At 41.2% G+C, this 17661-nt stretch overlaps 2 protein-coding genes across 2 annotated transcripts in view; one reads left to right on the top strand and one right to left on the bottom strand.

Annotated features, from left to right (window-relative positions):
- Positions 1-2836: 2836 nt before the first annotated feature.
- On the top strand, positions 2837-6627 carry LOC121340489 (transmembrane protein 14C-like). The gene is made up of 4 exons (XM_041413294.1): positions 2837-3000; positions 3304-3405; positions 5532-5616; positions 5838-6627. The coding sequence occupies exons 1-4, from the start codon at positions 2925-2927 to the stop codon at positions 5893-5895; spliced, it is 321 nt and encodes a 106-aa protein (XP_041269228.1). The 5' UTR covers positions 2837-2924; the 3' UTR covers positions 5896-6627.
- Positions 6628-9098: 2471 nt separating this feature from the next.
- Positions 9099-17661, bottom strand: part of MAK (male germ cell associated kinase) — a 29661-nt gene continuing 21098 nt past the window's right edge. The window contains exons 12-15 of the mRNA XM_041413183.1: positions 16958-17086; positions 15030-15104; positions 13346-13474; positions 9099-10601 (exon numbers count right to left, since the gene is read on the bottom strand). Coding sequence (XP_041269117.1) covers positions 10453-10601; positions 13346-13474; positions 15030-15104; positions 16958-17086 — 482 coding nt within the window. The 3' untranslated portion in view covers positions 9099-10452. The remainder of the gene's footprint in view (positions 10602-13345; positions 13475-15029; positions 15105-16957; positions 17087-17661) is intronic.

Below are 17661 nucleotides of genomic sequence, written 5' to 3'. Positions count from 1 at the left end.
CCTGTATCTGTACCTCCTTGTCTTTCAACTTCACTTAAGTCATGAAAGCAATGTGTATGTGGAATCATAGTATTATAGAATTGTTTAGGTTGGAAGGGACCTTAAAGATCACCTAGTTTCAAAATCCCTGTCATGGGCAGGAATTTCATTCACTAGATCAGGCCCCCACCCAGCCTGACCTGGAACACTTCCAGGGGCACCCACAGATGCAGAACAAAGAAAAATTCAAGCACACTTTAATGAACCTGTTGTCTGCTTTGGTTTTCTCTCTTGCATATCCCATTCCTCTGTTGGCTGCATCAATTCCTCTGCCTTATCCTTCAGACCTTGTCTCACTTAATTTGTGAGCACACAGCTACCACAAACCCATCATGTTGAAAGCCACAAATGCAAGGCTGACGCATTGGCACCCATGAATAAATCATAGCATAGCCACAAGAGGCATAAAACTGAACTAGCCAGAAGGATTGTCTGCTCACTGGCTTCTGAGTCCATCACTGCCTTCTAATTCAGTTAAAGCATCAAAGATTCTGACTTCTGTGAGCTGTGAGGTCAGCAGTGACATCAGCAGCACAAAACGATGAATGAAAGTGCTGCAAACAAAATGAAGGATGGTCTCAAAATCAACCCATTAGGACACATGGATTCAGAGGTCACAATAAAGTGTTACATTGTGATGTGCAAGAATAGATCAACACCCTCAGCTTTCACCAGGAACCAGCCTGTGATCACACAAACATGTAATTAACAGCTTGACATAATGCTTAAAAAAAGTTTTACTGGCATTACTCTGGGGGGGGGGGGGGGGGTTTAGAATATAAGAAAATAAAAATAGTGCAGAAAGTAATCCTACCCCTAAGGAGTTGCAGCTGGGCCAATTACCAAATATTAGGAACAGGCCTGACTTTAACAGGCCACAGCTGTGACCAGTGAGAAGAAGAGTGCTATAAAAGAGTGGGTTGGGTGGTAGAGATGGGGTTGCTTGGTGAGGAGGAAGGAGTTAGTGCTCTGAAGAGCTGCCCAGAAGTAAAACACCAAGAAGGGATGAAGCTTTTGTGATAAGGAGACTACAGCATGGAACTTCTGCAATATGATGACAACAGCACTCCACAGTAGCGTGGGACTTTTGAAGACCCTCTGCAAATCCTTCTCAATGGATTTAAACAAAGACTAATTTTCGTTGCTCCAGATTCGCAGTGCCACCCTCTAGCTATGGCTTTGCTTTCCATCTCCATCCTCTCCTCACACTAGGAATCCAGGGAAGATTCAGTCCTTTGGTAACAGAGGGTCATCCAAGAAAAGGTCTTTGCCTAGCAAATCCTGCTGCCTCTTGGCTGGTGACCGCCAGCACGGTGGTGGTTTGCTATGTGGGCATGGGGGCTCACTAGTAAGGATGACTAACAATTGGCTGGTGTGTGAATGTCATTCTTGTGAGGGGCACGTGAAGAGGCTGGAAAGAGGCATTAAAAATAGGCCTAGAAATAAGCGCTCAAGGCAAAACAATGGTATTGAGTAGGTAACACCAAATTTTCTATATGATTTGATTAGGTACTTAAACAAAAATGGAGAGAACTGCACCTGTGGACTGATTAGCATGAGAAGCAAGAGCTATAACTAGCAAATAAGACAGGGGATGAAGTACCAATTATAGAAAAGTTATGTTACCAATGAATTCTTCTGCCTTAGTTTGTTAAAAAGTATAAACAGTGCAATCAGTTTGTTAAAATGTATACATAGTGTAAAGTATTGGCAATTAAGCGAGCGGCCCAAACGCTCTACTTCATGCAAGCTAGGATGAAAAATGGAATTTTTCAGTGAGTGAATTGGCACTGGGCAAGCTTGCCTTCAGGACAAAGACCTGCATCCAGTGCAGTGTTGGGCAGATTGCTCCACGTGGTGCTGGGGATTGTGCCCTGGGGTAGAACACCACCATTGTTCCACACGTGTGTGGCATCCTCAGCAGAGCTGCCAAGGAATCCAGATGCCTTCTTTTGACATCTGGTTTGGGCTTCCAGGGCAAGGTGGGTTTCTGAGAGGAGTCACCAGGACCTACCCTCATGATGGGCAGTCAGCCAGCTCCAGGACAGACCCGCTGCTGGCCAAGGCTGAACTCATGAGACAGTGGTGGCATCTCTGTGATAAGGTATTTAAGAAGCGGAAAGAACTTACTGCACAACACCATCAGCAGCTGGAGAGAAGAATGAGAACCTTTTGGGAGGAACAGCCCTGCAGACAGCAAGGTCAGTGAAGAAGGAGGACAGGAGGTGTTCCAGGTGCACGAGCAGAGGTTCCCGTGCAGCCCACGGAGCAGAGATCCTCCTGCGGCCCGAGGAGGACCCCACACTGCAGTAGGTGGACGTGCCCCGGGGGAAGCCGAAGCTGCAGCCCACGGAGAGAGGAGCCCACCCCAGAGCAAGTGTGCTGGCAGGGCTTGCGGCCACGCAGAAGATCCACGGTGGAGCAGCCTGTTCCCAAAGGACTGCACCCCATGGAACGACCTACGCTGTGGCAGGTTGTGCAGAACTGTCTCCCGTGGGAGGGAGCCCACGCTAGGGCACGGCAGGAGTGCGCGGAGGGAGCAGCAGCGCGGAAAAGGCGCTATGGACCGACCGCAACCTCCCTTCCTGCCCCCGGCAGTGCGGGGCGATGTCGAGCCTGGGGAGAAGAGGGGAGGCGGCTGTTTTCTGCTTCATTTCTGACTTCCCAACTGCGTTACTGATGCGCAGCCAAACTAGCAAATCCGCCCGGAGCCGAGGCAGCCAGGGCACCGCGCTGCCGCCGGCGCGGCCCTCCCCGGGCGCCGTCACGGGCGGCGGGCGGGACCTCCGGGAGGCGGCCCCGGGGAGGGAGGGAGGGACGGACGGAGGGCGGCAGGGCGGCCCAAGGTCGGCGCTGCCTGCGCGGCTCTCCGCGGCTGCCCGCAGATGGAGTACGACTGGCTGGGCTTCGGCTACGCGGCGCTGGTGGCGGCGGGCGGTGTGGTGGGCTACGCCAAGGCAGGTGGGTGCTGCTCGCCCTGGCTGTCCCTGTCCCGGTCGTGCCCGCAGGCAGCCCCCGCTCAGCTCCCTTCCGCCCCGGGGCCGCTGCCGGCGGTGACACCGCAAGTCCCGCTCAGTCCTTGCTGCCACCAAACAAGTGCAACGAAACGGTGCTCGCGGAGGTCTGCGAAGTGTGTTAAAAAAGCTCCCCAAAGCCCTCAGCCTAATGCTGTGGTTAGATTGGCTTGGTGGATTTGCTAGTACGGGAAAGTGCGGGCTGGCGCTGTGTGTGTTCTTCCGCTGACTGCTTTATTTTCTATTCAAGGCAGCGTCCCGTCGCTAGCTGCCGGTCTTCTCTTCGGCGGCTTAGCGGGACTAGGCGCGTACCAGCAATCCAAAGATCCAAAGAATGTGTGGCTTTCCCTCGGTAAGTTTGCTCGGCAGCCGAGTACTGAGTGTTACTGCTAGCGGGGGGAACAGTGACTTTTTTTTTTTTTTTTTCCCCTCGGATGTTTCAGCTGCCCTGTGCCGTTGTACCTATAAAAATGTTGCAAGTGGTGGCAGGACCCCCTGCCCACAGCCAGGAGATGTTTGTGTAAGAGCATGACACCTGGGTCAAAGACCTGGATTGTCCTGTGTGAATCCAGAGTTGGTGAGAAATACCTGTCTCCTCTGCCAGATTAGATAATGTGTTGCACCAACACATTAGGTGCAGGAAACATAGGTGGAAAACGTTTGGTTGTGAAGCAGCGTTTTTAGCCTGTGGTGGTGGAATAAGCACTATTTTTGCAATAGTGACAGCAGTGTGACAGGTGGTATGTGGCCTTAGGGAACCCTGGTTTGCACAAGCATCTCAGAGGAGCAGTACATGTACTAATGCTAATCATACACTCTGGAAGAAACAGTATGATAAAGAAAAGAGGCAGTGATCTATTCTGCTTGCTTTCAGTAGAGCTTACAAGAAGTTGTGGGTGTTAAGCTTGCAGTTAAATCTTCAGGGGAAGAAGAAGGATGAAATCACTGTGATAAGTATTATGAAGCAGTCAGGTGAACCTCAGCGAGTTCCTTTGCTGCAGGAGTGTAATATCTGGTTAAACCACTATCAGGAACTGATTGTGCCTTTAGGCACTAGGGTGTCCTAGATGACTTCCTGAGGATCCTGCTAGTTCTGTAACTACTCCATAGTGTTACTAGTGCTATGATACTTTAGCTTTACAGTGATTTAAGACTATTTTAAACCAATAGGACTAATGTGCTGAAAGGCTCTATCAAGCCACTGTAGAGGACCAACCTTGTCAGTAAGGAATGAAATGTAAAATGCAGCTCAATGTAAAGCACAATTTCCATTTGTGAACTGTCCTTCCACTCTGGCATGCTATGGGAGTGGCTGTGCATCTCTGGCACAGGTTTTAGGCAGTGTCATGGAAGAGTGATGAGCAGCTTTTGTATATTCTGATGTGGTGCATAGAGTGTTTTCATATGGACCTCGTGGATCTCTTGAATGTGTCACAGACTAGTAGAGTTCATCCATCCATCCATTCATCCCTCTCTCTCTCCCTCCCTCCTCAGCCGTCCTTGCAGTGGTGCATAGAGTGTTTTCATATGGACCTCGTGGATCTCTTGAATGTGTCACAGACTAGTAGAGTTCATCCATCATCCATCCATCCATTCGTCCCTCTCTCCCTCCCTCCCTCCTCAGCCGTCCTTGCGGTGTGCAGCTGTGGCTCCTGCAGAGCTGTCAATTGGTCCCAGAACATCAGGGGTAGAAATGCAGAAATAGAACCTTGACAGATTATCTCTAGAATACCTTTTACCCTCTCTGATACTAACAAACTTGAGGCTTTGGAAAAAGGTATACCACACTTTCACCTGCCTTTCTTCTTCGAAGAAACACAATGGCCCTGTAAATTTCATGTGAATGTTGATGGGATTCCTTTTCTACGTTTAGAGATAAAATAATTTGTAGTAATGTCTAAGATTGTGGGTTATATTGTTTCAAAAGTTAATTGCTCTTTCAGTTTGAGCCTTTGGATTGTTTTCTGTTTTCTAATAATATTTTCAAGTGGAGTTGTTTTCTTTCCACTTTTAGTATTTACTGCCACTTTCCAGTTCAGAATGTCACAGAGAAATGGGAAGTGTAAATAATGTTTACCTCCCACATAGTGAATACTATCCACACCCCAGCTTTCTGGAAGTTTTGAGCCTGCCTGTGTTTGAGGGAATAATCATTCATCATCCTTTTGCAAGTAAGGGTTGAGGGAGAGCTAGTGACCTGTTCAGGGGATTAGAGTTTGTGGGTGATCGGACCGTGGTCTCAGCAGCGCTGAGATCTCCTCGCTTCTGCTGAGCAGTGGAGTGTGCTCCCCAAAGCTGCTGAGAAGCTTGTAATGACAGCTTTGATGCTGAAGAGAATCAAGTTGTTTACTCGCAGAGGGAGGCATTCCTGTCTGTACGTGTAGGTCTGTTTGGTTGGTGCTGCTCAGTGTCCAAGTGTGGCAGTACTGCAGTGGCATTTCTGTATCAAATGGTTCTGACTGGGCTTCTTTTCAACAGTGGCATCTGGCACCTTGTCTGCTGTTATGGGAATGAGATTTTACAACTCCAAAAAGGCGATGCCCGGGATAATTGCCGGTGCCAGGTAACCACAGTCCTGTGTTCTTGTCTATGTTATTGAATAAACATGTTATTTAGCTTATTTGTGGGTTATATTGTTTCAAAAGTGTAACATGGTAAATTCTGTGAAAAATGAAATTTTGTGGTGGTACTCAGCTAAATGAAATTATGTCAGTGTTTTTTTCCTTCTTTATGGGATTTTTGCCTCCACCTCCCTCTTTTTATAACAACTGTTCTGTTCCACAGTTTATTGATGGTCGGCCGGCTTGGATTGCAGATGATGGAAAAACCTATTCAGCCATAACTCTGCATCAAGTGACTTGAAGACACATGACTGAGAAGCCCAAAAATGCAACTGCCTAAATGAGCTACACATAAGTGGAAAAGGCACTGCTACTTGTGCGTTGTATTTTTCATATCCTAATGCACATGGGTTGTGTTTTTAAAGGACCGACACAGAGAGCCCTTGTCATGGTATTTGTCTTAACGTTTTCTGCACTAAAAGCAAGCAAGAAAAGATGAGTGTAACATTAGTTTAGCTTCTGGTCCTGCAGCTTAGTGTCAGCAAAGACTTCCTGGCCCTTGCATTCAGATAGTTGCAGGATTGAAGCTTAAATGCACATCTGACTTGTCCTTCTAAAATCATGTGTACCTCTAAAACCAGGGGAGAGGAGTTGCCAATTTGTTACTAGTAATTAATACAATAAACATGCTCATGATGTTCCATCTCCCTTTCCATGCCAGTTTATCTGTTCACAGTGTTTCTCAGTCAGGGAGTTTGTTCTCCCAGCATTGCATGTTAGAACCTGGTCCCACAAAACACAATCACGGAGCCAGCTGTCGAGGCTCTGCTGTAATGCAATAAATGCATACCCATGCCTTGCAATCACTTGTAAGTGCAGCTGTATGTAATTCGTTTCACTTTTACAGATTACTACTAATAAACCAAAAATATGCTTTATTAGGTAATGCCGAATTGTAGGCACAGCTTTATTAAAATGTTATTTTAAATAAACTAAGGAATTATTATTGCAAACCTTTGTGTTCTACACAGCTTATTTTGTCTCTAATTGTTCATCTGGATTGATACAGTTTGGTACCTTTCCTGCAGGGTGTCAAGATATATTTGTGAGCATGAATTGTATAAATAATCTATCCCTGAATCTAGTAACTTGTAAATATAAAAATCTGTACTGAGAGAGAGGTGGAGAGAACAAAATCATACAGACCACATAATGAGACAAGTATTATATTGAAGTTTTTTAGTTTGGGGTTTTGGGTTTTTTTTTTTTTGGTTTGTTGTTGTTTTGTTTTTTGTTATTGGTTTTTTTTTTTTTCTGAGGGGATAATCTATTTTAGATTTAGAAAGTACTGTATGAAAGTTTATTTAAAGACTGAAGGGCTTATTTGATCAGTCTTTGTCCTCAGTTGATTCTCTTAATGCCTGAAATCATTCTAAATATAAACCTTCCATAGAGAAATATCCTGGGAGATACACATGGATGGTTATGTATCCCTCTTCTGGTCCCATTTAACTTACGTCCCTTTTTGCACAGATCCTGAGCTTTGGTTTCTTCAACTTTTTTTCCTTGGTGCCTGGTACTGAGAGAGATGGAAGGAAGAGGGCTGGTCCATTAGACTGGTGAGACTCTGGGGTTGCTCAGAATTCTCTGAGTATCAGAGTAGTACCTTGGCAGGAGGGTCACATCCTGTGGTTTTCCTTCCCTCCTCCCTTGTCGCAGCAGAACAGGTAGGGCAGTGACCTTGTGCTGTGTGAGCCGGAGGCGCAGAGCTGGGCCAGTGGCCACAGCCAGGCTCTGCCAGCAGGGATGTGGTTTGCCAGGCAAGTCACAGGGATGAGGCAGGGCTGAGGTCAAACCAGGATGCCAGGTCAGTCAGACTGGGTTCCAGATCTGCAGGAACGTGGCCAGGAATGGGTGCAGCTCCAGCAAGAGTTGCAGCAGCCTGGTCCCAGCCAGCTTGGGTCAGAGCTGGCTTGAGCAGAGACAGATCTGCATGGAGAACTGTGCTCAGAGCATCTTCTTAGAACCCTTATTCGTCATCCTGCAGAGTTCAGCTTCAGGTGTTCACCTGTATTTACATTTCTTTCCTACCTCCCTGCACAGAAATAAGGGGTGTGCAGGACAGCAGATGGTTTGTTAACATGTCATCCTTTTAAGTGCCTAATTCCAGCCCAGGACCCAGCACTGGTAGGCAGGTGTCCCCATATCTTTGATCTTATCTGAAAAAGTTACTAAGCCAGACATTAGTATTTAAGACACTTCTCCCTAAACTGCTTTATGGGTGGGGTTTTTTGCCTCTTCATATTATTGCTGAAGCAGTTTTCTTCCGTAGGAGTAGGATGAAAACATAAATGCATCTCCTGCAATAAACTGACAACAGCCATGACCCAGCAGTTTTGTAATTGTATAATCTGGTCTCAAGGTAACTTGTGAATTTGAATTGCAGTTGTCTTTACCAGAATAAAGACAATAGAAACCAAAAACCTGGACTGGCAAGCTTTTATACTTTTAGATCAAAGTGTGAACCCCGGCTGCTGTTTCCTGAGCTTTGGAAAGCAATAGGTGGAATTGAGAACTGCTGGTAGAAGTCATTTAGGACTTGTGGTAGAATTCTCATCCTCAGGATAAACAGCAGTAATACAGGCAAAGGGACATGAGAAAAGTTTTGGCCTTACATACTTTTTATCCCTTTGAAATTTTATTAGCATATAATTATTTTTTTAAGCATTTCTGCACTAGCAGTCCAATGTGAACCAATGGATCAGTTAAATGACTGTACAAAGCCTGTTGGCCTTTGCTTGCTGCTTGCAAAAAGAATTCTTCAACACTTGTCATACTTTGCTTGTGGACAAGTAAAGACTGGTCTGCTTATGTCAAAGCCCTTTAAAGGTTCATTAGCATGTGATAAGGACAGTATGTTTCTTCTAACCATATTTAGTGCCATAAACAGTAGCTGTTTTATTTTTCTGCTCTAAGGTGACTGACTCACTGACACGTGAGCTATTGGCACATTATTAGTTAATTCCTTGACTAGGCTGTGATTTTAACTGTCATTGGCATTTGTATGAGAGAAGAGTAATTAATTTTGGTTTTTTAATTATAAAATAATAGCCTTTATGGCTGTTACAAACTGTCTGAGGGTGTCCTTCATTGCCATAACAAGTTACAGGTATGTTCTACAGTTAAATTAAGATGCATTTAAGTAGCACAGGGACATCTCTTAGTACTAAGGGAATGGCAAATACTTAATCCTAGGCCAGTGGCAATTGAATTAAACTTGCTAATGCATTACTAACCAGACAGCCCTATCCTTGCATAGCTCTGACAGTATTAAAAAAAAGCAGCATCTTCTGTAGGTGCAATTTTCCTAACAAAATATTTGACTTTTTGGTACAACCGTTTTAGATTAAATTGCTTTCCAGGAAGTTAATGTAACCCATATATTATGACACATTGGGTCAACAAAAGGAGTTTAAATTTAATATCCATTTATAAAAGCCATATGAATAAATTTATTTTTAAAAAATGCTTGAAGTCATCATTAACAACTTTACATCTTTAAAGAGCATACTCAGTTTTTACTTTGAAAGGGCAAGTTTAATGTTACTATAAAGTCTAAAGCATTTATTCTAAATGTGGTTATTAATAGAAGTAGCCCAGCTCAAGATCCTAATAAAAATTCACTCTCTATTGCAAAGTCCTTTGGGCAATATTATTATAAAATTTAGCATAAAAACTGGAGAAAGTACTGAATGAACATATAAACATTGACATACTGAATTACTAAGTTTTGTCTGTGTTGTCAGGTACCTAAGTTGGCCTTTAAAATCTAAAACAGAAAGCAATATCTTTGAAGAACAGTCTTACTCATGCAGCCTATTCAAACTCTGTAGTTTAGTCTGATCACCCAATAAAGACATGTAGGAACATGAGTTTAGTGATAATTTAGGAATTTTGGCTAATTCACTCTTAAAATGACTGACAGACTGCAGTGATTTAGGCTCTTTAAAAGATCACTGTGACACTTCCTTGACAGGACAGAGATAAATCTCTGCAGATCTTTGACCAAAAATGGCAATAAGTTAATTAAAACAGCAGAATCTGATTGTTAGGCTTCACTTGGTGAGTAGTATTGGTAAGCTTGGTAAGTAGTATTCAGTACTTGTTTAGCTATTTTCCAATATTGCTGTATTATTCAACAGCCCTCTGTCAGCTAGACTTCTAGACCTTCCTTGTGTATCTATGAGTGGATTGCCTATGTCCTACTACAAGGGTTTCAGTTCTCATTGCTACATGAATATTTGTACCTTACAGACCCTGAGTAACTCTTAGTTATAAGTGAGTTCTGAAATCCTTGAAATCCTGAAGCAGGAGACTGATGCTCTTCACAAAGCCAGATCTATGTTTTCACTCTTGCCTTCCTGCTAAGGAACCAGCCTAACATCTGGAAGCCTGGTGCTGCTCTGCTTCAGCCCTTCTTTGTGCTGCCTGCGTGCTTCAAGCACAGCCCAGCAGCAGATGTTGCACTGGATGAACAATCCTAACCCTAGTTGTTCCAAAAAATATGAGAACAGGAGATCTTTCTATAGAAAACATCAGGTGAAATCTACATCTCAGTTTTGGCAATATGTGTTGTACAATACTTCATTACACCCTACTTTACGGCCAGTATTTTACATGGTGTTATAGTACTATACAAACAATAGAACACAAAGTCTTTTTTTCCTTCTTTACTGTTGCATAGTCTTAGGAGAAGCTGGAGCAAATAGGCTTTTCACGTTCTCAAGAGCAGGAGAACTGAACACAGAGCATGTAATATCCACACAGGATGGTATTTTCTATCTGTTTCCTCCATATTTGGCCACCCAGTCTGTTCTCCCATGTACTCGCTGAATTGTTGCAGGGTGAGTAAAGATACTCATGTTTTTTGCATTGAAAGTAGGACCTGGTAATGGAGGACGAGCAGCTTTGTTTTTCCAGGAATAATCTGAAAGGAATAAGAACTCAGAATTAATTATGACTAAAAAGGTATTTTACTCCTCTACAGAGAAGAGAATGAGAGCTTACAGAGAACTTATGGTCTTCAAGGATGCTAATGTAGCAGGATGCTTTGGTCTCCTCTATGACATAAAACATCCCGAGTTGGAAGGGAACCACTAGGATTATAGAGTCCAGCTCCTGGCCCCACACAGGACAACCCCAAGAATCACACCATGTGCCTAAGACCATGCTGGCTATGCTTGTTTTCAGATAAGATTATTTTTTCCAATAGTTTGTGTGTATTATCCTCACCTACTAAATAGTTGTTTTGCAGCAATCCCTCAAGAAAACGCTGAGAATTCAACGGGAAAAATTGATGCAAATACCTTCAACTCTGTATCTCCTATTACAAAACTATCTGCTATTACAAAACAGTATGGCAGTGTTCTCTCTTCTATCTCAAATATTTTAAAAAGCCTGTAATTATAATACTGGTAAACTGATTAAGATTGAAATAGCTGAGCCTGAAGAACAGCTTCTGGAGGCTCCCTTGTTCCTTTTGAGATTTTATGCCTTTTACTCCCCTCTTGCTTAGCTCAGAACTCCTGGTGTACTTGGTGGCAAGTCTTCTTTGCTCCATTTCCCATTTCTCTATTGATTTCATAGGATTTTTTCCATGTTTGAAGGCTTTCTTTCTCTCTTAATATTGGCACCCACCTGATCTCAGGCACTAGCAGTAGCACACTGCTGTATTCCTGGCCTTCCTATTCAGATTTCCCTTTTTGACATTTCAGGTAGTGGCTACTTCCTCGAGTTTTATGTGATTAAAGCAATTGCCCTGCTGCAGGGGCTGACATTTCTTCATGTTCTTGACCAATTCAACCATTTTCCCAAGTCTTTAACATCAGCTAGCCAGGACTCTTTTATCCAGACTCTTGCTATACCTTATCCTTGTTTTCTTAGCATTACTAAGGTAGTTCCTACCCCTTCCATTCCTACTTTTCTATTTTAGTCTTATTATGTACTGATACTCTTTAAAACAAAACTTAAAATTTAACTTGAATGGGGGTTTTGGTGCCTAGGTATCATTCTGCTTCTTAGAGAAAACCACCTAGTTTTGGTAGCATTTTCCAGCAGTGGATTGAACCTGTTAAGAAACAGGTGAGGATCAAGACATTTAAAAAAGAGGAACATCAAGGAGCTGAAATTTGGGGTCAGGTCTCCACCTCTTTGAAAACAGTTTCTTTTTACTGTACGCTGCCATTCCCTGTCTTTCATCAGCAGTATGATTCCAGTCTATACTATCTTGGCAATAAAGGCCACTTTTCCTGGTATTTTCCTCAGAAAAATGGATCTTGTATACTATATTATTTAAATTATGGCATAAAAAAATGTAACCAAAAAATTAAAAGAGCAAAAAACAATTGAGAGCATAACTTACTACATTTTGGATAATATAAAGCAAAGGGTCACCAAAAAATGTTAATGTTCAAATACTGACATCTAGGAGATAAAACCTGCCATTTGCTTTGTCCTTATCTCTCTTCCCTTACAACTCTGAAGACTTTAAGCTAAATATGAGTAGTTTAAGTGATAGGATTCTTGTTCTTCTCCAGGACATGTAAGAGTATCTTAACTGACCTCCATCTGCCAGCCATTCTGACGTCTACTACTCATATTCCATTTCATATTCCAATTACAGATAACAGTAAATTTTATTTTCTTTGGGACACCACATGTGCACATGTGGTGTCACATGGGACACCACATGTGATTTTTTTTTCACTATTTACAGCAATGTAGAGAGAATTGCAGACTTTGTCCTCCTGTGAACCTCCTGATCCGTGCATTGGGACAAATCAACTCTTGCAGTTTTGTTTCAGCAGTGGATCAGTAAGATAATGAAGTGAAGCTTCAGCCTTTCTTGGTGGGTTCTGATCAAGTCAGACACATTATATGCATACATCCAAGCATATTTTATATAAATATATGTGTGTGTGTGCACCATCTCCTTCCTTCCATCCTCCTCCAGTTCTCTGAAGCCAGTTGCAAGTTCTTAAGGAGAAGAGGTAACTCAAAGGAGCATGTCAGCAAAAAGACAACATTATCAAGCAGAACTGTATGAGATTGGTCTGCCATGGACCCTTTGGTTAAACAATTCACCATTGGTTTAAGGCCTTGCTATTTCCTCTGAAGTAACCAGAGAAGTGGGCTGCTGGGTGTGGACAACAGCTCTAAATCTTCACTCGCAAACCAGTTTCTCCTGCATCCTGAGCACTGCTGTTCATCTTCTCTGCATCAGAAACATGACAATAAAGAACGTGCTCAGAATGTCACCAACACTGCAGGGGATCCAAGGCAACAGTTACATTCAGAAGAGATTTTGCATTGTTTTTAACAAATTAATGTTAAAAACATGACCCTTTACTATAGAGTTGTGGAGTTACATGTTTTTACAATTCTGCTTAGCCCATCAACACTAATGAACAGTAGTTTAACAAATGGTCTAAATCTTTTTTGCACCTTTTGTAATTATTTTCTCTTTTATGTAACAAATACTAGTAGCAGTAGTTTAACTATCAGGACAGTCTCTAGGCACCTACATGCAGTTCACTTGTATAAAGAATTTATGTCCTACAATTTTATTTACAAAACTTGAGGAAAACCACGGGCTAACACATCCCTTAGGAAGCACGGAAAATGAACATTTCTCTTTGTCTTGGATATGAGTAGTAAAAGAATATTTCTTACCTGATACAGGTGCACCAAGAGGTGCTAGCTGTATCCGTTGTCCAGCTGATCCAACTTCTTTTTTATGGAAGGAAGAGGTGTATAGTCCCAATGGGTTGTAAGCACCACTACTTACAAAGCCAGGATTTCCTGTTAACATTACAGAATTTTAGAATTTTCAGCTGCATTCAGAAAACTCTGCCTACTTTTTATACCTGCTTCAAATTATATTTGCAGTACTACAAGAGTACCAAGTATGAGTGTTGTTTAAAAACTCCCTAGTGCTCATTTCTTGATAAACAAACATTCTTTCATTGAATTCATTCTTTGGTTTGTATATTAGCACTTTTCAGCATTAGCAGACAGAAATTCAGCAGGAATAAAGACAAAGAGCAGGATGAATACTTCATTAGTACTTCCACTAAACTTAAGACCATATAGAAGGGTTTGCACTGAGTTCCAGAGAAATGTAGGATCTTACCTTTTGTTTACATCTACTTGCTTTACTGGAAGCTGATTTAACTAGTGCTCAGTATTATTCTTGTGCTCAACGTGTTTGGCCTAAATCTATTGAAAATAATGGAATCCAAGGTCTCTTGTGCAAAGTGGTACACCCTTTGAAGTTGACTTTGACAGTTCCCACAGTTAAAGGCCTGCTATAAAAGTCAGACCCAATTATCCTCTCTCTTTAACCCTGGTTATAATTCTGTTTATGCCTAGTTTTAGTCCATATCTTTCTTTAACCAGCACTACCCTGGGAAGGCTGACATAACCATCCTCATTTGGAAGCTAGGAAGCATTGTGCATGTACACACAAAATTAGTACTGGAATTAGTGACCAGTGGAAGAGTGATCTGTTAAAATACTTACTCCCTGATCCAAGAAAAACCCTGACCATCTTCATGTCTGTCATCACTTGGGACAATGTTAAGACTGTGCTGGCACAATGTCCAGAGTGAAATGCTTTGCTCTAGTGGTAAGGCTCTGTGTTCAGTAGTATTAAGTTTATTTTGACCTTTATCATGTGTGAGCATATTCATCACGGCTTCAGTGGTAGTTACAGTAAAACACAGTATCTGCATTGCCAGTTTTTCTGTATCCTAAATCTTTGGCCTTGGGCAATCCCATAATGTTCCTCTTCACACAAATACTCCCAGACCTCTGTGATAATTTCAGAGCAGTGGAACTATAAAGCAGAAACTAGGCAGCCTGGAATCCTGAGTTTCCTCCCTTTTAGTCTAAGGTAACTCCACTAAAACCTGTGCAAGCACAGCATGGTAAGAGCAGTGTAATGAGCAGAGAACCCAAATGCACAAAAAGGTGCAAGTCCTGAGTGCTGTCAGGAACAAGCCATCCCTGAGGGGACATATATGTGCTACATCAGGATCACTTTCTCACCATCATCCAGTGACCTGCTGTGGGTTATGATTAGGGTAATAAAAAATTCACTGCCTTTTAAAGCACAGTAAGAAAAAGAAGAATCCAGAAGAAGCCTTTACATCACTTTTATAAAAGCCTCACATGCAAAACCACCACACTGCCATAATGATGAAAGCAAAGTTTGACAAAACAGATTGCAACTGAAAATGAGAATATACAATCATCAGGAACCTGCATTACCAGTGTAATTTTTTTTTTTTACAAGAAACTGTAAAACATAAATAGGAAATGTACAAAGAACCAGGTTATAATTGCTATAAATTACCTTTTGGATCTTCTAATTTTTCATTCAACCTTTCTTTGCATGATAGCTTTTCAATAGGTGTAATTAAGTTCTCATCTGTAGACAAGGAAAATTAAAGGAAGAAAAAGATAGAACAGAACTTCAGAAGAAGGGTATGAAGAACCAATTTAGGTGATGTACAAGAAACGAGGAAGGAAAAAAGCAAGTGAGAATGAGGCTCTGACACATTAGTAACTATAATGTCTTATCCTTGTTTTCTTAAGCAGAAAGTGTTACTCCAAAAGGTTACTTTACAAGGTCCATTCTAATTATGTACTAACAATAAGATTTACCAACAATGCAATTACATTCCATTTACAATTTTAAAGACTTGGTCATACCTTCAGAGTTGATTGATCATAAACTTACAATCCTTCATAAATAAAACATTTGGAACTATTTGCTCTTATCTTATTTTGCCTTAGAGCAATGTTGTGGCTGATTTAAAAAAAAAAAGCCCACTTAAATAAACTGTAAATAGTTATTTAAACACAGCAGTGTTGACTTTCAGACTGTCAACATGAAAAGATAAGAGATATAGTTTATTTTCTGTGATCCATCTATCCTGATTCCATGTGTGTCTTAAATGTTGCCCTCTTCCCAGTATATCCAACATCACATGCAATTTAAGATACTGATGGAAATAATACCAAGTATTTTCAAACAAAAAATAATCAGTTTTAGTGTTTATTTTCTTTAAATTCTTGGTAGTAAGACAAATGCAGGATTTCTACCATTAGCATTCATCCAAATTTTATCTTCACTGCAATTCAGTAGGTAGATGTTCTAGGTGTTGATGAAAACTTTTGGAAGCAGGTATTTACTTTTCTGTGCCTGATTCCCCTGCAAGATTATTTATAAATAATTTATTTCTGAGGAACATAGATACTCTGTTTCAGAAAACAAAAAATATCTATAAGATGATACAAAAAACCTCTTCTATTCCACAAAAAGAAACTCTGATAGGTGCTGTTGTTTTTCCACTTTCTAAAATCTTGCACCTTAATTCAAATGAAAAACTTCAGCTTGTCTGACTTTCAGAGGGGAAAATGAGGTTTGTTGACACTGCAGAATGGCTATCAAAGTTCTATTAAAAAGGGATGCAGCATCTGCATGTAAACAAATCTTCTGAAGTTCTTGCTGTACAAACATGTAAAGCTGGGTGGTTTATTGGCACTAAAGTATTTGGAGAGTGACTCTTGCCAGCTGGACAATGGCTGCAGAGTTGTTAACCAGGTAACCTCCCATAACAGGGACAGTGTACCTGAGGTACAGGGCTTGGGGGTGAGAAGACAGATTTCAGTCCAGATTCTGATGCTTTTCTCAGTGAAATCTTAGATAAAGTGTTTACTAGTGTTGGACTTCACTCTACAGAATGCTGATAATAGTGTTCTTCACGAAACATAGTCTCACTGGAAGTTCCTTCCTGAAAATAAGGGGACTTTTCTTGCAGCAAAGGATTTAGGACAAGTAAATTGATAAAAGACATGTCTAAAATATTAGGCAGCACTTCTCACATGAGCACATCACCCACCCTTTTGTTTTCATGGGTGAGATTGCTGTTTGATAGTGTTCTATAGCATAGGGAGTAGGCAGTAATGAGGCCAAACTACTCGCTTAAATACAGTAAAATAATGGTCTCAGTGGATTATATACAAAATTTATTTTGACAGAACTTTATAAATAGGGGCTGCTCTATATCTTCTTAATGTTCTGAAAGCAAAATACATCATACCACATATGAAAAAGTTGTTTTTTTAAGAGTCTTTCACTAAAACAAGAGAAAAAAAAAGAGTCTAGAACCTAATTGCAGAAGTTAAACTAACTGCAGAAGTTAAACCAGATGGTCTTAACTAAATTAATTAAAGTATGAGAAGGTATAATGTGACCATTTTCAATTACACTTTTACCTGTAGTATTTCTGCTGTAAGTCAATCCTCCCCCAGCATTTGCCAGTGATTTAGCAAACAATTGGTTGTTCCAGGTCCCATGTGATCCTTTATTAACTGCTGCTAATGAGACGTTCTTTGGATTTACACCTTAGAAAAGAAATGACAGAAAATGTTATAAGTACTAAATTTCAAACTTAATTCAGCCAATAAATGACATTTCTAGAACAGAAAATCAACACCGAATCATTTGTCTTATAATGCAAAACAGCACTAATGTAAATTAATGATGTCTATTGATTAGATTTTTAAGCCAAACCATGAAAACCAGTGACGCTAATTTAAGAACAATTCTCTTCATGCTTTCAAGAGAACTTTTAAAAGACTTTTCAGAATAGGTACTTGGTTTCTATAAGACCATAAACTCATAATTGATATTTTTGTCTGTCAAAAAAGGAACACACAAATTAAAAATACCTATCAAAAACTGGAGTTCCTGAGGCTGAAAATAAACTATTTATTAGAGGGTTAACTTAAAAAGTAGGACAAAGAGTCTTGTGACTTCAGCATGTTAGAAGCATTTACAAGAGTTAATGGGATTACAATACATGAAAGCAGCTCCCAGATTTAGTGGTTGTAGAACTAAAGCAATATGGATAAATAACAACTATGTTCCTTGGACCTATTATTCCTCTAAATGTTGAAATTAATTATTTTTTACATCT

The sequence above is a fragment of the Onychostruthus taczanowskii genome, unplaced genomic scaffold (assembly GCF_017590055.1).
Source record: "Onychostruthus taczanowskii isolate IOZ18803 unplaced genomic scaffold, ASM1759005v1 scaffold40, whole genome shotgun sequence".
In the NCBI taxonomy this organism is placed as follows: Eukaryota; Metazoa; Chordata; class Aves; order Passeriformes; family Passeridae; genus Onychostruthus; species Onychostruthus taczanowskii.
Note: the sequence above shows the minus strand (reverse complement) of the source record. Positions and strands in the feature narration are given on the sequence as shown.

Bases quoted from the DNA above. Each gene is read 5' to 3' on its own strand.
- LOC121340489 (XM_041413294.1), top strand. From the start codon at position 2,925: ATGGAGTACGACTGGCTGGGCTTCGGCTACGCGGCGCTGGTGGCGGCG. The intron at 3,406-5,531 runs GTAAGTTTGCTC...TCTTTTCAACAG, and splicing joins GAATGTGTGGCTTTCCCTCG to TGGCATCTGGCACCTTGTCT. The intron at 5,617-5,837 runs GTAACCACAGTC...TCTGTTCCACAG, and splicing joins GGGATAATTGCCGGTGCCAG to TTTATTGATGGTCGGCCGGC.